Raw genomic sequence first — 22,174 nt, 5'->3', positions numbered from 1 at the left:
AGTTCAGGCTGGCCTTGAACTCACAGCGATCCCCGTGTCAGCCTCTCAAGTGCTGGGATCACAGGCGCGCATCACTACATCTGGCAATAATATAATTCTTATAATTAAAAGTAGAACTGTGCCTGGGGAGTACAGTTCAATGATAGAATGCCTGCCTTCCATATAAGGCCATGGTTTCAATCCCCAGCACCAATAAACAAACAAACAAACTGGGGAATATTAGTAATGACCAAAACAAGAAGAAAAAAAAAAATCACTAAAATGGTATAGCATCTCTAATTACTTAGAGTGAAGTTATCCTGGGAAAATAAAATATAGAGAATTAAAGTAAAATATACATAACCTGGACATCTTACTATATGCTCAAGTTTTACAGAGATTTCAAATTTAACAAAAAGAAAAATTCCCCCCTCACCATTAGCTGCAGCTAGAAAAGATTTGTTACTGCCCCGAGCCTTATTGGTCAGGTCTTCGGTTATATCCATGTGCCGGTGGATTTCTTCACGCATTTCTTCTAGAATTTTGCAAAGTTCTGCTTCCCAGTAATCTTTGTCTAGACAGTCTATTAATTCTTCAAGCTGGACCTTTGTGCTGTAGTACCAGATTTTCTTCTCATTTTCATTTTCTGTATCTTCTTCTCTGTTGTGAAAAGCAGGGAAGTAAATGTTAAGACACAATGTCAGTTGTTTCATGATTTCATCTCATCAATGAAAATACAAAACACAAAAGTTGATGTGCTCAATATATATAAACACAATTATGTTCATGTTATGAGAACACAAATCATTCCCTCCAGTCTTATTTAAAATCAACTTTTATTTCATTTAAGCAACCTCTAATGGCTCTGATTTCCTAGTCTACAGCATTTTAGGTTAAAATAATCTGGGACCAGCAGCAGCAAGAGAGGTAGTAGATAGTAAGGAAGGCTATCTAAAATCACGACAAACAGAAAGATGACCTCAAAACTCAGGGCCACATGAGAGTACTTTGTGGAGGACCGTTCAGTTCCATCAGCTCTAAGATCATCAATGTAACAAATGAGATAAGAATTTTAACCCAAGTCCCTCAGAAATGTTTAACTATGCTCAGTACATTGGAGGCAGAGAGCAGGTGCACATTATAATACAGTTTAGAAATATTTCCATTAAATAGTATAATCGCTTTGCTACAATTCTGGTCCTTGAAGGAATCTCTCAATCAAGCAACAATGTCTCATCTCTCTTCCTAAAGACAAAGCACAAACTGGAGAGAACAGAAGCAACTTCTTTTGTGCCTAAATTCTTCTGAGGTGATTTTTGAAGGGAGTTAGAAAAGTCAACAAAGATGGTCACTGATTTTTTTTTAAAAGGCAGATTAACACCTAGGGTAAGTCTTTGAGTCTGGTTTTCCTGTGTCCTCAATGGCAAACTACAAAGTGCAAAGCACCTGGCTTTAAGAAAAGACATGGTGGCCAGGGATTTAGCTCAGCAGTTCTGGCGCCTATCTTGCAAGCGCAAGGTCCCAAGTTCAATCCCTGGTACCAAAAAAACAACAAAAAAAGAAAAGACATGGCTTTGAATGGGCTCAGTTACTTGAGACACAGATAAGACATACCACTCTGAGTCTCTGAGACATTTTATTCACTTCACTTATAAAATGGGTACACAGCAATACCTGCCTTGAGGCCACTATAAAACCTAAAGGTACTATGATACAGCATCATAGTGCGTGGGCACATTAGGGATCAATATATATTAAACAGTACTACCATTACAGTAGTAAAACTTTAGAGGAATTCCAGGAATGCTTGAAGAAAGAAAGGACATATTAAATCATAGATCTATAAAAGGAAGTTAAAATTACCCAAAATTTAAAAGAAAAGTAATTCCATACAAATTTCTGAGAATCTTTTAAAAAAAATCCACTCTAGATTTCACTCTCTAGTGGGTTTGTTTGGGTTTTTTTTGTTTTTTTTTTTGTTTTTGGTACCAGGGATCGAACTCGGGTGCTTGCGCTTTCAGGGCACGTGGCAGAACCACTGAGCTAAATCCCTGGCCCTCTAATGGGTATTTCTACTGAGGTACCATGACTGAGTGATGACAGCAGTCTTATTCAAATTTACCAGGTTAAAGATATCTGGTTTTCACATCAATATTCATATTAAGCTCTTTTTTTTTTCCCTGGTACTGGGAATCAAACTCAGGACCTTGCACTTGCAAAGTAGGTGTGGCACCACTGAGCTACATCCCTGGCCCAATAATAAGCTCTTAAAACATACTCTCCTATCAAAACAGAAAGTACTTAGTGAGCTCTGGCTAAGGCCTAAGAGATACATAATAGTACCATTATTTCTGTTGTTTTGTTTTGTTTGAGACAGGGTCTCTGACATAGCTGAGACTGGGCTCAAACTTACAGCAATCCTCCTGCCTCAGCCTCCCAAGTGCTGGTATTATAGGCGTGCTCCACCACACCTGGCTCAGCATTATTCTTTATTTTCTAAAATTTCAATGTTAAGGATTTCCATTGTTATAAAGAGGCCTGCTGAATTACTTGTTTCTTTTTTTCTTTATTCAAAAATTGTCATGTGTGTGGAGGTATAGTCAACAGTAGAGTTGTCTAGCAAGCATGGGGCATGGTGGTTATGGCTTGTTTCTAGATGTGCCCCCCCAAAAACATCATGCAGTCATAGGTGGGACTTTTTCAGAGGTGGCTGGATCTACAGTGTGTGACACAGGAACTGATTCATAGTGCAGTGCTAGGCTCAAAGGCACTAGGATTAAGGGTGTGAGTGCCACCTACCCTAAGTAGTCTGGATGAGATAAAGGGGCAAAAAGATGCTGGTGAGGTCCACTGTGGCTTTTGCTGTCTTCTGAGTGCAATGAACTGTTTCTCCACTGCAAAACCCCTCTGCCACACCACTCTGCCTTGGAGCCAGCAAATTATGGACTGAAACATCTACCAACTGTGAGCTAAATAAACCTTTCCCCGCTTTAACTTTGGGTAGCGGGTATTTTGTCTCAGCAACAAGAAAAGTAACTAAGATACATAGGTTCCATCCCCAGCACCACACACACAAAGCAGAGCAGAGAAGGGAGGGGAGAGCAGAGGATGGGAAAAGAGGGGAGGGGAGGGAAGGAGGAGGGGAAAAGAGGGGAGGGGAGGGAAGGAGGAGAGGAAAGAAGACAAAACACAACACAACACAGTTATGTACCACATGGTAACGTTTCAGTTAACAATGGAACAGAGGCTGGTGCCATACTGCCAAGTGACAGCACAGTCATCTTAGTTTATTAAGTTACTTTATGATGTCCACACCAACAACAAGCTCACCTAATGCTGTACTTCGCAAAACACATCTCATAGGCCCGAGGATTTAGCTCAGTGGCGCCTCACCTGCCTGGCAAGTGCAAGGTCCTGAGTTTGATACCTGGGACCAAAAAGCAAATACACACACACAAACACACACATACACTCTCACACCTCATCATTAAGAGATGTATTGCCATATCTACGTATTTCAATGAAACAAGAAAACCACTCTAACTAAAAATGTTGTTTTGGATACAAAATGTAATTTTTAAGTGTAAGATTTCATTATGAAAATGAGATGATATAGGAACATATTTAACTAAGCAGACATTCTGTCAATTTTTTTAAGCAACTCAGACTCCTGAAAGGATCTCTAACAGCTGTTATGTCACATCCATGCCAGCATCTACAAACAAAGTGTCTCATCCACAACAGAAAACGCAATCCATTCTACACTGGAATTGCTATTAGCAACTTTTTCCTGATAATGAGATGCCTCAGACCCATAGTACTGCTACCAGTTAGCCCCCCTTTTTTTTTCCTGCTAGTTTATGCAAAATAAACCTAACACCTCCTCCATACAACATCCTTCAAATCCTTCACAGCATCTATAATTTTACTCTGCTTTTTCTCTTTATGCCAAACATGCTCAAATACGTCAGTCTTTGCTCACACAGCACAGTTTAAAGACTTCACTACCCTGATAATTTCCCCCTAAAACTACAGTTTGTCAATGTCCTCTGAAAATATGCCAGCAGTTGAGCATGGTGGCTCCTGCCTGTTGTCCCAGCACTCTGGGAGGCTGAGGCAGGAGGATCAGGAGACCAGCCTTGGCTGCTCAGCGAGAGCCTTTAAAAAAAAAAAAAAAAAAGTGGGGATGAGGGAGTCAGAGGGTGGGGAATATAGCTCAGTGTGAAGACCTTGGGTTCCAACCCCAATACCTAGGGAAAAAGTGGTGGCAATAACCATTTTTTAATCTGCTCATCAAAGATAATATTAACATGGGCTTAATGTTTTCTTCTCAAGGTTATAGAAGGATAAATTCATTATGGTAGAAAAAGCCAAAATAGTAAACAATAACTGAAGTTTTTAAAGAGAAGTTGTTTATTTGTACTTAATGTACTGTATTTGGGCTTACTTACAGTCCGTATCCAAATTCTGTCCTAACGATAAAGTGACAGTAGCTTCCTGCATAAGCACACAGGCATGTGCGTGTCTTGCTTAGCAGTTCCCACGCAGCTCCCACAGAAGCTGCTCCTGCAGGCCTACCCTGCTCGGAGGCACACCTGAATGGGCCCCACTGCCCTAAAGACACAGCAGGACCCGCTCTCCAGAGCTCACAGGCTGGCAGGGAGAGCACAGGGTGGAAAGAAAATGTTTGCCAAAAAATGTAATTAAGGGCAAACATACATATTCTATGCTTACACTTTAAAGTTTCTCTGACTTTTACCTAGTAGATAGAAAGTCTGACTAACTTACCATGCTAGGTAGTGATACTAACAGTAAGTTTCAAGTTTCATTTCTAAACAATCCATTCAAATAAAGAGTAAGAAACTCTGTAATATGTTGAATGGTGTTCCCCAACATTCAGGTTCACCAAAAATCTTAAAGAGTATGACATCATTTGGAATTAGCTTCTCTACAGATATAATTGCTTATCAGTGGAGATAAAATCATCCCTAAATCCAATGACTGGTCTCTTCAGAAGAGGAGAGGACACACAGAGACACACAGTAAAGAAGTGGTGTGAAGACAGACAGAGATTGGAGCGATACATTTCTCTATAAAGCCAAGGAATGCCAAGGATTGCCAGAAGCTAGGAAAGAGGCATGGAATAAAATCTCTGTGAGGTTCCAAAAAGAACCGACTCTACCAACACTGGATTTCAGATTGCTGACCTGGAGGACTGTGAGACAATAAGTTTCTGAGGGTTTTTTGTTTCACTGGGTTTTTTTTTTTTTTTTGGAGACAGGGTCTTGCTATGTAGTTCATACTGGCCTTGAACTCACTCTGTAGTCAGGTTGGCCTCAAACTTGCAGCAATCCTCCTGCCTTAGCCTCAAATGCTGGGATTACAGGTGTAATCCATGTCAGGTTTAAATTTCTGGTTTTTTGGGTTTTGTTTTGTTTTGAGACAAGGCCTCCTCATTATTTAGTTCAAGCTGGCCTTGGACTCACTATGTAGCCCAGGCTGGCCTTGAACTGAGGTGATCCTCCTGCCTCAGCCTCCCGAGTGCTGGGTTTACAGGTGTGCGCCACCAATACCCCATTTAAATTTCTGGTTTTTAAGCCACTCCGGTGCTTTGTTATAGCAGCCCAAGAAACTCCCAAATGTTGGTACATTATTTTCCCAACTTACGAACAAGTTCTGTTTCAGGAGAATGTTCATAAGTTGGATTTGTTTGGAAGTCTGACAAAGTGAGTCTTATATACCTTTGACACAAATATACACTGTAAAGCATAAAAAAACCAAATGTGGGGTCCATTCATATCTGTGAAACGTCACAACTCAAATGTTTGTTAAGTTGGGGACTTACTGTATCAGAAATAGAATGCTGCTGGAACATACACCTAAAACTGTGGAAGTGACTTTGCAAGTGGGTAAATGGAAGAGACTGGAAAATTTTTAAGCACTAAGGAAAAGCCCAGATTGCCTTGATGAGGTGGACGTAGGTAAACTAGAATTTTGTCAACAAACTGAGGAACATTTGAGGCACTAGAAACTCAGAAAGGTAGAAAGAATGCCTTCTAGAGCCTGCAGAAGGAGAGTGAACCTGCTGATGTAAGACACCTTATATTGGACTTCTAGCCTCCAGAACTATCAGACAATAAATCTCTGCTTTTTAAATCACTACATTTGTGGAACTTTGTTACAGCAGCCTAGGAAACTAACACAACTAGCAATTCAGGAATTCAAAACAACACTAGGTCAAGCAGCCAAAGAAGTGGTTAGGAACACACATTCTGAAGTCAGAATGGGTTCTGATCCTGATTCTGCCACTCATTGATTGCGTGATCTTGGATCAACTGCTTAACCTCTCTACTGTGCTTTCTCCATCTGAAAGACAGTGACAGTTCTTGTACCAAAATCCTGTTAGGATTAAATGAGTTAAAGTGTAAAGTGCTGAGCTGGGTGTGGTGACGCAGACCTGTAATCCCAGCACTCAGGAGGCTGCAGCAGGACTGTCCCAAGTTCAAGGCTAGCCTGGGCTAGATAGTGAGTGCCAGCCTGAACTGCACAGCAAGACCCTGTCTCAGAAAACCAATAAATAAATATTGGAAATATTCTTATAAACAGGTTCTAAAAACCATTTCAGGTCCTACATCTTCATAGCCACAGAGTCTTGGAGCAGTTATTTAACTTCCCTGAATTTTAGTCTCTCCATCTATAAAAGGCAGATAAATACATCATTTACATTATTCGACTACTGTGAAGATTAATGAAAAAAATGTACATACAATGCCTAGGACAATGTAAGGCACACATTAGTACTCAATAAATGTTTCTTTGTGCTATCATTATTTTTGCTAAATCATCAGCTAGAAGTCCTACTTGCAGGTCTCTAAAACTAAGGTTTCAACCACTGATGACTATGCAGTAAGCCTTAAAGACATCATGGCTTATGTGAATGTGGTCAAAGCACCTGTGGTCTCTGTGACCTAAAAAGGCAGATTAGGAGGGCCGGGGATTTAGCTCAGTGGTTCCAGCACCTGCCTCGAAAGCACAAGGTCCCAAGTTCGATCCCTGGTACCAAAAAAAAAAAAAAAAAAAAAAGCAGCTTAGGAAAAGAAAAAGCCAGTGGGAATGAACATTCAAAGGGCTAAGCAGGATAGAGAAGACACCACAGCAATACAAAGAGAAGAGCATGAACTAAATTTCACTTATTTCCTAGTTTGTTCACAGAGGTTCTGATGACCATGAGCAACTTTTAGGAGGGGACTGGATACAAAATGAACATGGCTGTTAACTACTAACGATCTACAGAGAAGACAAGGACCAGGCTTGCTGATAACAACAGTGTGACCAAATTTTTACTTACAATGACAATACAGCATTAAGCTTCAACCAAAATGTGGTTACAGGCATTGGTAATGACCTTGTGACAAAGGTTTCCATGCTACTACCTCAACAGCAAGACGAATATCACACACACACAAAGACACGAAGGACACATATCAGACACTCTGGGCAATAAGTGGGCAAGAAAAAATACTACTTTTTTTTTTTTTTTTGTACCGGGGATTGAACTCAGGTCCTCGCGCTTGCGTAGCAGGCGGAAAAACCACTGAGCTAAATCCCCGGCCCGATTACAGATATTTTTTTAAATAAATGCACCAGGGCCGGGGATTTAGCTCAGTGGTTCCAGCACCTGCCTCACAAGCACAAGGTCCTGAGTTCGATCCTGGTACCAAAAAAAACAAGAAACATTTTTAAAAACAAACTCACAAGGATAGGAAAAAGAGGACAGAAAAAAACTCTGCAAGCAGGCAAGGAGATGGGCAAGTGATTATTGTCAAAGCACAGAGCCAAGAAACCCTAATCCCAAATGAAAAGAAGCTGAGAACCAACACAATTTACATCCCCATTTCCTCAAAAGGCACTGAAATAAGGGGAGGAGCTCAAACAGAAAGCTAACCGTGAGCTGTTTCAGGGGCAGATCCTAAGGCTCTCTGGACTGGAAGACACCAGGCTCAGGTGTGAACAAAGGTATCATTCAGAAAACAGGCTTCAGGTGACACAGGAAATGTTGAATGCACAATTAAAAACATCCCACTTCCAGCACTTGGCCGCCAGAACAGTGCCAGTGGGAACTGCAAAAGGCTCCTCTCAACCCACCAGCCAGCTCTAGAGGAAAGAGCTAAAGGCACAGACAATAGGGATTCCTCAATAAAGGTCAATGGAAGTCACTCCACGGGTGCACTGGAAACTGGTAAGGCCCACCCACTTGCTCAGAGCTCCCATTAGCCATATAGTTCCACAGGGTTAATCGGGAGAAGAGAAATTAAAAATGTGTAAACCTCTGAGGGTAACAGAGAGAGACCAAAACAAAGGAGCAATTCAGAAGAAATAGACTATACAAGGGGTCGGGGGGGATTAAAAGCCTCAGAACCATAAGATAAAATACTATATCCATGAAACAAAGAGGATTTTAAAGTTACTATTTAAAAGGAGGATTCCAAGCCTGGCAGGGTGGCGCACACCTGTAATCCCAGTAATCGGAAGGCTAAGGCAGGAGGATCACCTCAAGTTCAAGGCCAGCCTGGGCTATGTAGTGAGTTCAGGGCCAGCCTGAACTACAAAGGGAGACTCTGCCTCAAAAAACCAAAAAGTAAAAGATAAAAAAAAAAATAAAAGGATTCTAAATACAAAGAGCTCTTAAAAAATAAAAATATGGAAAATTATGGTAGCAAAAACACAAAAACTAAATACTATACTAGGGTTGGGAGGCCAAGATAAGGAAATCTAGAAAAACTAATCAACACACATCCCTCAAACAGGAAAAAGAGAAAGTGGAGAACTGGAGAGAAAAGATAAGAAAATCAGAAGACCAGAACAGGAAGTCCACTGTCAAATAAAATACTCCAGATGAATACAAACGGAAAGGAGAGGAGAAAGTCCTGAGGAGAGTTCTCACAGCCGAAGGATACAATGATGGAAAATGCCCACCACATACCCAGCAATGAAAATGCACCCACACAGGGTACAGCACTGCACAGCTGCACAACAGTGGACACACAGAAGATTCCGTGGGCTTTCATCTGAGCACAAACCAGTCATACACAAAAAAATCAAGAATGAGAATGAGTTCAGACTGCTCCACAGCAACAGTGATTTAAGTTCCTGGTCTCCCCTCCTGGCCCTGCTCTGACATTCATTTCATCCCACCACAGATTTTGGGGGGGGGGGGGGGTCCTTGTGCTTTTGAGGTAGGCGGCAGAACTACTGAGGTAAATCCCCAGCCCACCACCACAGATTTTTTTGACTGTACCTAATTCTGAGAACTAGAAAAAAACTTTGAAGATTTTAAAAATACAAAGTAGCCCACTCCCTTTACCAGGTTTGTGCATGGTGTCCAATACTCAGACCATACTTTAACCCTGCCTGATGCCCTAAGGTCAGTCTAGTGTTTTCCTGACTGTCTCCTGATGCCTGAAAAAGGGTTCTGAAACCCTTGGGCCAGAATATGATTCTGAATCTGTTGAGATTACCTCCTCCTATATAGGAGACTGCAACCAACAATGGCACAAAAGACCCTTCCTTACAGTGAGCTTTGCTCTAGCTGTTCCATTTCACACTCAGAATAAAAGTAAAAGGGAGACACAAAAAAATCCTAACACCAAATTAGCTTAATGGGCTACAGAGGAATGTAACCAAGGAAGGGGCCACTTCATCTAGGTACATTCTATTCCTTATCCTAGGCACTGAAAACAATGTGCATTTTGTGTCTTTCATACACTTTCCTACACAGTCCTTCAAGTTCGAAATCATTTAACTACAACTCATTATCAAATTACAAAAATTTATACTATAGTACTATATACTAAAGCAGTATAGCTTTGCTGGATCAATAATGAAAAAAATGGTTTAATATTAAATACATACAAAAATTAAAATCAGATTCACTTACATTATGAGTCTTCGGTTTAAGAACCAGTATTTCCTCCGACTTCTGTCATATCCAATAGGCTCATGTCGAATATATGGTTTGTTTTTTTGGATTTCAGCAACACAGTCAGTCACACCAGGCACCTTGTGTGCTACACAGACTTCACACTGCCATTCGTCCTCTGGCACCTCCTCAAGAGGTGGCTTCACACATTCCAAATGGTATACAGCTGAACACGTCTCACAGCAAAGCAAATCCCCAAGTTTGTGGCAAACCCTACAATGGTCATCATACTGGATCACCCCTTCAGACATCAACTCCTCACGAGCAATGTTTGTCGTAAGAAACTGATCAACTAAGAACTGCAGAACTTTGATTTTGTTCTCTACTGGTCCATAAGGATAGTCCTCGGCTTCTTGGTAGGGAAGAACATGATGGTACTCCTTATCGCTCTCACAGTACACACGCAGCACCTCTGGCCATGTCATCCCATCTATGAAATACAGAGTGGAATTGACGCTATCTTTCAGGTCAGCAGGCCCAAAGGTAGTATTCGAGGTGTCTTCCTCACGCAGAACTGCTTTCAAAAGCACAACGTGCATCTCCGCCATGAGTGTGCACTGCTCTTGGCTCACTAGAGCTGCACAAAAGTCCTCAAAGCGAAAAGGAGACAATCTTAAAACAGTGCCAAAGTTCCGCAGTACCTCATAAATGGCAATAACATTCATTATATGCTCATTAGGCACCATTAAATCCTCAGAGGACTTGGGAAATTCAAGGGGTGGGATGTCTTTTTCTTCTAATATTGGAGAACGAGGCCGATGTGCTCTTGGTTTTCGCCTACCTGTAAATAAAGAAATTATATTATTACAAACAAATACATGATATCACTTCTATAAACTTAGGGTTCTGCAGTTTTTGCCCTCAAAAAATAAGCATACTTTTATTACTCTAGTAATTTTCAAGTTAAAATAATACCAAGAATATCGGTTGGGAGTGTTGCTTAGTGGTAAAATGCTTGCTAGTATGTGCACAGCTCTGCTACTACAAAAAAGGAAGAGAGAGAGGAAGAGAGGGAGGGGAGGGGAGGGAAGGGAGATCAAAATTCAAAAACATCAAACCAGGGTATTTGTAAAAGATCTGACAAAAAATATATGAGAAAAAACATCTACATATAAGATGACCAGCGTGGAGGGCAACAGATATCATACTGCATCAGCTGCAATACAGACAATTCATCAACCTGACAGGAAGTTCCCAGTGTAGATCCCTTTACTTCCTGAGGAGTTCCACAGTGAAGCACAGGCTCAGGGAAGAGGAGAGAGAGAGAAAACAAAACAGGAAGAAGCAGCTGGGCATGGCTGGCACACATCTATAATTCCAGCAACCGAGAGGCTGAGGCAGGAGCATCACTGTGACTTTGAGGCCAGCCTGAACTACATAGCTATACCCTACCTCGAAAAATAAAAACAAATAGATGGGCTGGGTATTTAGCTCAGTGGCACGGTGCCTGCCTGGCAAGCAAAGGTCCTGAGTTTGATTCCTGGTACCTAAAAGTAAAAATAAAAACAAAAACAAAAGTGAAGAGAGAAGAGAAATTTCAATGCTGGGAGGAAAAAAACTGTTTTATCTAGTTAACAGATAAGAGATTATTCCCCAATTTATGAGACCTGATGCCCAGGAGCATATCATGTGCATGTCTGTGTGTGTAATTATATAAAACATGTAACTGCTTAGTTTGTAACATTTTTACATATTTTATTTAATCTGAGTAAGTCTATGTGAGGTATTATAATCATTCCTGCTTTATATATAATTAAGAAAACCTGGGCCAGGGATTTAGCTCAGTGGTGCCTTGTCTGCCTCGCAAGCCCAAGGTCCTGAGTTCGATCCCAAAAAAGGTATAAATAAGACCAGGGATTTAGCTCAGTGGTTCTGCCGCCTGCCTCACAAGTGCAAGGTCCCAAGGTTCAATCCCCAGTACCAAAAAAAAAAGGTATAAATAAGAAAACTTCTCAACAAAGTTATTCCTAAACTGCCTGTATTGCTATTATTACACTGTCCAATGATGTCTGCAGAACAGTAAATGTATTTTTAATTTCAGAAGTAATTTGAATGATATCAACATGAAATTCATTTTTGTTCAATTGAGTTTTATTAACTATGGGTTTGGATTGCTGATAACCTCCTTTAACTGCTCCCTCTATATCCTCTCCACCTCTTTCACTCATATGCAAATTAAGTGCTAAAGTGCTAAAGTACCTGCTACCAGAAGGGTAAAAAAAAAAGTATGCTAAAGGATATACATATGTATGTATGTTTTTTCTTTTTTGGTAATGCTGAGTATACCCAAGGCCTCCAGCTATGCAAATGCTCTACCATGAAACAATCTTTAAGGTACACCACTAAGTGGAGGAAATGGCCATCTATAGAACAATGAACAGAATGGTATCACTTAAGTAAGGCAGGGGTGCAGCAGGACTTAAAGAAAAACAAGTTCTTCCCAGACTTGGGCAGCACCCCACACACACACACCCCCACCCCACCCCAGCCCCCCGCGCCTTAGGTCCCCTCCCTTGCATCCCACCCCTCTCCCTTGTAGCCGTAACTCTTGTTCCGGTACAGATAAAATTGACAACTATATCCCGCAAACAATTTTATGACACCTTGTTCTCATATGATTCATAAGATACTGTCTTCTTACAAGGCTAAATTACAAACCTGCCCTTGTTATGTTCTGGTAAACTCACTTGCTACTGCACTAGAAAGACCAACTCTCTTCAATCAAATCTATAAAAGCTACAACTTTTCTTTGTTCAATGCTCTTCCTTTGGACAGGAGTCTGTTGAGCCAGTGTTCACCTAAAATAAATCCTCCCGATTCCCATTGCTCTCTCGCCTCTTGGAATTCCACAACATGGGGAGAGGAATGGAGAAAGTGGTAATATATGTCTAAGAGGTCATGTAAATATCTTTACTGGGCACAGTGGCACACACTTCTAATCCCAGCACTCTGGGAAGAGGATTCCAAGTTCAAGCCCAATCTGGGCAATTTAGTAACTTAGTGATACCCTGTCTCAAAATTTAAAAGAAAAAAAAAAATTCTAAAGGCAAGAGGTGTAGCTCAGTGTAACAGGTTTGGGTTCAACCCCCAGTACCACCTCCCCCCCAAAAAAGGGCACATTATTTACAATCCTCGATACTCAAGAGCCTAAAGCAGGAGGATTGCAAGTTCTAGGCCAGTTTGTCCCAGCCAGGCGTGATAGTGTATACCTTAAGCCCAACAATCAAGAGGCAATAGCAGGATCCTCATAAGTTCAAGGATAACCTGGGCTACATAGTGAGTTCAAGGCCAGGCTGCACTAGAAAGCGAGACCTTAGGGGGTAGGGGATTTAGCTCAGTGGTTCTGGCACCTGCCTTGCAAGTGCAAGGTCCCAAGTTCGATCCCCAGTACCCAAAAGAGACCTTGTCTCCAACCCCCTCCCCCAAAAGACCTTGTCACAAAAATAAAAGTAAAACTGGCTAGGGATACAGCTCAGTGGTTCAGCACTAGCCTATCATGCACAAGGACCTAGGTTCAATCCCTAGTACCAAAAAAGTCTTTTTAAAAGTAGTTGCTTCTGGGGAGAAATGGCTAACAGGAAAAGAAGATTTTTTAAACTTTTGAAAATATACATGTATTTTTATAATATTTTTAAAAGAAAAAATTGGGCATATTATTTTAAAAGTACAACCAAACTACTGGAACAGATGCAGAACAAGAGAAGCACCAGTATACCACCAAGGGGACTGTGAACTGGTATCATAAGTTTGGAGAACAAGTCTAATAGGCATAAGGCTGTGCATACAACCCTGAAAAAGCTAACTTGTTTCCCTACGACTGAAGTACAAAATATATTTCACATCTTAATCCAGTATGCATACTCTTGAAAACAAAAGTACTATAAAACACTACTCTTACTATATGCCTTATATAAGTATTTTTCTCTCCTATACTAATATCCTCTTTTTGTTGTTGTTTTTTGGTACTGGGAATCAAACTTGGGATGTTGCACTTGGGAGGCAGGCAGAGGAACAATTGAGCTAAATCCCTGGCCCATATCCTTTTTTATTTAAAAGAGACAGGATCTTGCTTTGTTGTTCAGGCTGACCTTGAACTCATTACATAGCCCAGGCTGGACTCAAACTCTTGGCAATACTCCAGAGTGCTAGGATTACAGGCACAGACCACTACCCTTTGCTCTCCGTTCTGGATGCAGCCCACAGTTTGAAATATACCTCTAGAAAAACTCCTCACGCACATGTAGAACATTCAATACTGTTTATAAAATCGAAACAAGTGAAAACAATCAGAATGTCCATCAACAATGAAATGACTGGCTGGGGATTTAGCTCAGTGGTTCCACCGCCTGCCTCGCAAGTGGAAGGACCTGAGTTCCATCCCTGGTACAAAAAAAAAAAAAAGGAATTTTCCTAACAATGAAATGATTAAATTATAGAATGCTGATTTGATACAATTCTTTTTTCTTTTTCTTTTTTTTTTTTTTTGGTACCGGGGATGGAACTCAGGTCCTTGCGCTTGTGCAGCAGGCAGCAAAACCACTGAGCTAAATCCCCAGCCCTTTTTTTTTTCTCTTTTTGGTACCAAGGATCAAACTCCAGACTTTGCACTTGCGAAGCAGATGGGAGAACAACTGAGCTAAATCCCCACTCCAATGATACAATTCTATACAGCAGTCTCGAGTAATTTAGGATTATGTAATGTCATACGGATCAATCTTAAAAACAAAAACACTAAGCAAAAAATTTTTTGATACAAACGATGAAGAATTGAAAACCATTCCTTATGGATGGATACATAATGAATATACTATTATGGTGATACACATATACAAACTGATATTCACCACTAGCACATGATCTTAAAGGCAGGCAGTTTTATGTTGTCTATGTTAAACAGTGGCTGTCACATAGTAAGCTATCTAACAAACATTTATTAAAAGAATTAATGGCTTTGAAATGGTAGCACATGCAATTACACAGAAAATGATGTCTTAGCTAGGCATGGTGGCACTTGCCTGTAATTCCAGCATCTGAGACACTGAGGCAGTAGGATCACAAGTTCAAGCCAGCCTGAGCTAGCTAGTTATTGGCTGATTGGTTTCTCAGACAGGATTTCACTACGTAGTTCAGGCTGGCTTTGAACTCATTATGTAGCCTAGACTAGTCTCCTGCAGCAATCCTCCTCCCTCAGCCTCCTGAGTGCTGGTATTATAGGCATGCAAAACCATGCCAGGCCAGCCTGAGCAATTTAATTAAGCAATTTTATTGACTCTGTAGGACCCTGTCTTAAAATGGTGGGGATGTGGCTCAGTGCAAAGGCTCTGGGTTCAAGCCCTAGTACCAGCAAAAGCAAAAAAGAGGGAGTGGGGGAGGAAATTATGTCTTTACTTATTTGTAGAGATTAGAAATGTCTGGCTTCCCACTACGCAAATAGAATACTACAGTGAAATGCCCTAGAACAGTGGCACTCAAACTTGAGAGTGCATCAGGATCACAGAGAGCTGATTCTATTTGAAACAGAGTGGGGATAATCTGAGAATTTACATTTCTAACATTTCCCAAGCCATGCCAATTGTGCTGAGGCTCACACTTTGAGAAACAACTTCCTAGAACATGAAAAGGTTATTGTTACTTGAGATTCAGGTAAGTAAAAATCAATAAACATCATGTGAAATTCCAGCAGTTATTTTCATCTATGATGTTTGAGTGAAATTCAGAATCTCAGGCCCCATTCTAGCCCTATGAATTAGGTTCTACAGTTTCTCAAAATCTTAACATTATTTATGATTTACGCGCTTCTTTAAGTTTGAGAAGCTGTGTTGAAACAACCCTTCCTAAACTGGGAGATGCAGCAAAATCATGTTAAAAGTTCTCAAATGTAACCCAAATTTACAGAAACCCAGAAGCTTAGTAATCTGTATTATTATCATTCTCTGCAGATAATTCTAATATGCAGTCAAATTTGAAAACTACTGCTTTAAAGAAATTGCATATTCCTCATACAAAGAAGTAGGGTTTTCATGAAAACTCAAGCTGGGGAAGTCAAAGGTTGCCTCGGGAGGGAGGATTAGAATAAGACTAATATAAAAGTAAGTAGAAGCTTAATCAAAGACATTAATAACCCTACAAAAAGAAAAGAAAGGAATGTGGTCTGCATAAAAAGAGAGCCAAAGAACAAAACTTTGTCAATGAACTTCCAGTACATTACATAAATATTTTAAGCAATATCAACGAGTCTTAATTCCTAAACATCTGGCTCCAAGATTATAATGATATAAAAATTCCTTATTTTTCACAATTAATAGAAACAAAACCGCTGGGTATGATGGCATACACCTGTAATCTCAACCCTCTGGGAGGCCAAAGCAAGAAATTCACAGTTTGAGCCCAGACTCAGCAACACAGCAAGACCCTGTTTCAAAATAAAAGATAAAGGAAAAATAAAATAAAATAAAAGATAAAGGGTTGGGGATTTAGCTCAGTGGTGCCATGCCTGCCTTGCAAGCACAAGGTCCTGAGTTCAATCCCAGGTACACGAAAAAAATAAATAAAATATTAAAATAAAACCAAAAAGGCCGGGGAGGGAGTGTGTCCTGGGATATATTGCAGTATGAAGGCCCTGTGTTGAATCCCCAGTAGTGGGTAGATGGGGGTAGAGACATTAAGTCCACTTGTATTAGTCCATTTTCAGTTACTATAACTTAGTTCTTAAATTTTTGTGGAAGCCAAAATTCCCTCTTTCCTATGCTTTTCTATTGTAATGATTTTTTTCTTGAATTTATGGAAAGTAACATACTTGTTATGGTTGATGAACCATTGCATTGGTGTATTTAGTACAAGATAAGGCAAGCTCACTGATTCCACTTTCTGGTGAGAGCCTAATGGCAAACCACATCATGACAGGAGTGTGTGGGAACAAGAGTACATCACAAGACAGAGCCAGGAAGGCACTGGGGTCTCTGGTTCCCTTCCAAGGACACATCCCCAAACTGACCTAAGTACCTCTCAATAGGCCTCCATCTTAAAGATCAATCACCTGCCATATTACCACAATGGAAATAAGCTACTACCAATACAAGAAGGCTTGAAGATATACTTCAACCATAACTCACGAATAGCATTCAAAGAGAAGAAGGGAAGTACAGTATAAGAAATGAAGGAATGACAGAATTTTAAAGTCAATCATCATTTACAACCACCAACATAATCACTGATTCAGGCAAGGACCATCAATACATGCTAAAACTGTTGGGGAAAGGTTGCTGAGCAAAAAGATAGTTGCACAATTATCTGCTCAGTGTGTATTACATTCAAAGGGGAAAGGTAGCTTTAAAGAGAAATCTTGCAGATGTTACCTTCACCAAGTGATGGAACTTATCACCATCAATGAGACACACTGATGGTGTGCCTCCTGATGAGATGTGTGGAGAAGGACATGGCATCACTTACACAGCAGCCACACCAAAAGCATCTAGTATGAGTCTATCCATGGGGAAAAGCCAGATAAATCCAAATAGTGAGACGTTTGGTAAGACAACTGGCCTCAACAAACACCATCCCCCCAAAGAAATTAAAGAAGTTAGAGAAATGTCAAATATTACAAAACATAATCTGTGAGTAAATCCTGCGGGGGGGGGGGGGGGCAGCGCATAAAAAGGACATCTGGGAAAATCTGAAATAGAATATTATACAAATGTTAAGTCTCTTGAGTACTTTGAATTAGAGAGAAAAATACCATATTGTCTGTAACCTATCAAACTGTTCAGCAAAAAGAATATTTAAAATTCAAGACAGAACATAGGCAAACATAGCAAAAAAATGTTAAAAATTGGTGAACCCAAGGGAAGATACATTAGGTGTGCTATGTTACTCTTTCACCTTTTCTGTATATCTGAAATTGTGTAAAAATAAGTTTCAGAAAAACTGTTCTAATTCTAAAGTTATTTTTATATCACCCACATGTTTTAATATCTTCAGTACATATAGCTAATAGGAAGTATCATGTTATAGCCTGGATATAGAATAAGATTAAATAAAGAGTAAGTCAAGCTCAAAGCTCGTACAAGGGAGGACATTATAAAAATCAGAGCAGAAATTAATGCAATGAAGACTAAGAAAATACAAAGAACCAATGAATCAAAGGGTTGGTCCTTTGAAAGATTAAATAAAATCAACGAACCTTCAGCCAACCTTATCAAAAAAAGGAAAGAATTCACTGCTGAATTCTACAAGAAATTTAGGAGAGACCTAATGGCACTACTCTTCAAACTCTTTAATGAAATTGAAAGGGAAACAATACTCCCAAATTCATTCCTGAAAGCAAGTATTACTCTGATTCCAAAACCAGAGAAGGATCCAACAAAAAATGAGAATTATAGGCCAATCTCCCTATAGATGCAAAAATCCTCAATAAGATACTGGCAAACAGAATGCAACAAATCATCAAGAAGGTTATATACCATGACCAAGTTGGATTCATCCCAAGGATTCAGGGATGGTTCAACACACAAATCAATAAATGTAATACACTATATATTAACAGAGCCAAGGACAAAAACTATATGATACTCTCAATAGATGCAGAAGAAGTGTTTGACAAGGTCCAACACCCATTCATGATTAAAAAAAAAAAAACTCCACAAAAAATTGGAATAGATGGTCTTTATCTCAATCTGATTAAAGCCATCTACGACAAACCAACAGCCAACATCATACTAAATGAACAAAAACTGAAAGCTCTCATTCTAAAATCAGGAACAAGACAAGGATGTCCACTATCACCACTCTTGTTCAATATAGTTCTGGAAACACTAGCCACAGCAATCAGACAAGAGAAAGAAATAAAAGGAATAAGGATAGGAAAGGAAGAAGTTAAATTATCATTATTTATGGATGACATGATACTCTACATAAAAGACCTGAAAAATTCCACTGAAAGACTTTCATATTTCATAACCAAATTCAGTGGTGTAGCTGAATACAGATTCAACATTCAAAAGTCAATAGCTGGGCTGGGGATTTAGCTCAGTGGCACTGCATCTGCCTCACAAGCACAAGGTTGAGTTCGAACCAGGTACCAAGAAAAAAAAAAGGCAATATCCTTCCTTCTTCTTTTTTTTTTTCGGTACTGGGGATTGAACTTGGGCCCTTGCACTTGCCAGGCAGGCGGCGGAACCACTGAGCTAAATCCCCGGCCCTTCAATATCCTTCCTATATACAAATAACAGAGTCATGGAGAGAGAAATTAGAGAAACAATCCCTTTCACAATAACATCCCAAAAAATGAAATACCTAGGAATCAATCTAACAAAGGAAGTTAAAGACTCTACATTGAAAACTACAGTACTCTGAAAAAGGAGATTGAAGAGGATATTAGAAAATGAAAAGATATTCCTTGTTCTTGGCTAGGAAGAACCAATAGAGTGGAAATGGCCATACTTCCAAAACTGTTACACAGACTACAAGCGCAAGGACCCGAGTTTGATCCCTGGTACCAAAAAAACAAAAACAAAAAAAAAACAAAAAAGTAAATTTGTTTGATCCCCAGAACCAAATAAAAAAAAGTAAATTTGTTATACAGATTCAATGCAATCCCAATCAAAATTCGAACAGCATATCTCACAGTATTAGAAAAAACAACCCTAAAATTCATTTAGAACCAGAAGAAACCTAGGCAATTCTGGGCAATAAAGGCAATTCTGGGCAACAAAGGCAGAGGGTATCACAATCCCTGACTTGAAATTATACTACAAAGCTACCGTGATAAAAACAGCATGGTACTGGCAAAAGAACAGACCTAAGAATCAGTGGAACACTAGCAGATGAAGAAACAACTCCACACATACTCAGCCACCTTATCTTCAACAAAGGAGCCTAACATATTCACTGGAAGAAATATAGGCTTTTTAATAAATGGTATGGAGGGGCCGGGAATTTAGCTCAGTGGTTCCACCAACCGCCTCAAAAGCACAGGGACCCAGGTTCAATCCCTGGTGCCAAAATAAATAAATAAATAAAATAACTGGAATGGAAAAACTGGCTTTTCACATGCCAAAGATTAAAACTAGACCCGTATCTTTCACCATGCACTAACCAAAAATCGAAATGGATCAAAGATCTAGATATTAAAACAGAAACACTATATCTGCTGGGACAGAGAATAGATAGAATGCTCCAGGACTTAGGAGTAGGCAAAGACTTTATGAACAAAATCCAGACCGCATGGGAAATACCACAAAGAATCAACAACTGGGATCTCATCTTAATTAAAAGTTTTTGCACAGCAAGAGAAACCACCAACAGAGTGAAAAGACAAACCTGAGTGGGAAAAAATTTTTACCAGCTCTTCCAATAAAGGACTATTATCTAGAATATATACAGAACTCAAAAAAATCAACCCCCACCCCAAATTTAAAGACCCAATGCAAAAATGAGCATCTGACATAAAAAGACTTCTCAGATGAAGAATTAGAAATGGCAAATAAATACATGAAAAAGTGTTCAACATCAATGGTCATTTGTGAAATGCAAATTAAAACAATGCTGAGATTCCACATCACTTCAGAAAAAAATGGCTGCTATCAAGAAATCAACCGGGGCTGAGGATGTAACTCAGTGGGACAACACTAGCCTGGTAACCTCAAGGTCCTGAGTTTGATCCCCAGTACAAAAAAAAAAAAAAAAAATCAACCAATAACAAATGCTGGAGGGGCTGCAGGGGAAAAAGGAACCCTGCTCCATTGTTGGTGGGAGTGTAGACTGGTGCAACCACTGTGGAAATCAGTATAGAGATTTCTCAAAAAACTAAAACTAGAGGTTCCATTTGACCCAGCTATACTTCTTCTTGGTATCTTCCCAAAATAATTAAAAGCATCATACCATAGCAATATATGCATGCCCATGTTTATAGCAGCACAGTTTGTAATAGGCAAATCTTAGAAATAGCCCAGATGCCCACCAGCTGACAAGTGGATAAAGAAGTGGGTTAAAAAAAAAAAAAAGAAGTGGGTTTTTAGGGCCGGGGATTTAGCTCAGTGGTTCTGGCGCCAGCCTTGCAAGTGCAAGGTCCTGAGTTCAATCCCCAGTACCAAAAAAAATTTGGGTTTTTATTATATACAATAGAGTGCTACTCTGCCATCAAAAAGGGTGAGCTTTAGACATTTATAGCTAAATGGATGGAACTTGAGACCACATTCTTAAGTGAAATAAATCAGACACACTTGTTTAAATACTGCATTGTTTCTCTGTTGTGAGAAACCAAAAGTGGAAATAAGGACTGAAATGTATAATGGATGTTGGGAAATGGGAAGAAAGTGTTCAAATGGGAAGGGGAACAAGGTAGGAATGAGGGAGAAAGGAGGGGACAACAAAAAAAAGTGAAAATAGAAGGGAAAATGGAAATAAAGCTTTTGTACATACGGAGGGGAGAGGGCTTGAGGGGCCAAGGGATAAAATAAAATAGTTTATTTAAAAAGATTAAAGAATTTCCTATTAACAACAAACACTAGTAAATCTGAAAATATCAACTGATACTGGGATAAACATTACTGTAGCATATCACCTGTTTTACTTCACCTCTCTGAAATCACCTGACACCTTCGGTCACTATATCCTTAAACTTCCTACTGTGCTCACTTTGTCAACACATCTACTAAAATATTAAACTTTCTACTGCCATTCATGACTCAATTTCCTTGACCAGCTGTACTTTCTTCATATATTCTTCTCACATGTGCTAGTGCTCAACATTTAGATGCCCTCACTATTTCCTGATTATCAGCTGGCTCATACCTCCAAAATATCAATGACTTCTAAATGCCTTTCTCCACCCATACCTCTCTCCTCTATACTCCAATTACACATTTTCAACTGGCTATTCTGTATCCACATAAACTCATCACAGGAAATAAACAATAAAAAGGAGTTATAAAGATTTAGTTCAAAGAAAAATTTAAAAACCTCTAAAAGGAAGCCAGGCATGGTGGCACACACTTGTAATCCCAGCTACTTCCAAGGCCAAGACAGAAGGATCAAAAGTTTGAGTACAGCTTGGTCAATTTACTAAACCATTAAGGAAGAAATAATTCTAATCCTGTAAAATATCTTGCAGAAAACAGAAAAGCCAATACTTTCCAACTAATTTGACACCAGCAGAACTCTAATACTAAAATCAGATGGCGATGTTAAAGAAAATTACAGACCAGTAAGTGTCTCATA

The 22,174-nt window shown here is 39.6% G+C and overlaps 1 protein-coding gene across 19 annotated transcripts in view; it reads right to left on the bottom strand.

Annotated features, from left to right (window-relative positions):
* The window catches only part of Bptf (bromodomain PHD finger transcription factor), a 137,743-nt gene that overhangs the window by 97,278 nt on the left and 18,291 nt on the right, over positions 1-22,174 (bottom strand). For all 19 annotated transcript variants that reach the window (XM_087208207.1, XM_087208205.1, XM_087208209.1 and 16 more), the window contains exons 2-3: positions 9,917-10,739; positions 416-639 (exon numbers count right to left, since the gene is read on the bottom strand). In XM_087208207.1, the coding sequence (XP_087064333.1) occupies positions 416-639; positions 9,917-10,739 (1,047 nt within the window). The remainder of the gene's footprint in view (positions 1-415; positions 640-9,916; positions 10,740-22,174) is intronic.

Source organism: Heterocephalus glaber, unplaced genomic scaffold (genome assembly GCF_053883595.1).
Source record: "Heterocephalus glaber isolate CG9 unplaced genomic scaffold, H.glaber_assembly_v1.0 deba00000937, whole genome shotgun sequence".
Lineage (NCBI taxonomy): Eukaryota > Metazoa > Chordata > Mammalia > Rodentia > Bathyergidae > Heterocephalus > Heterocephalus glaber.
The sequence above is the reverse complement of the archived record's forward strand: the minus strand, read 5'-3'. Positions and strand labels throughout refer to the sequence as shown.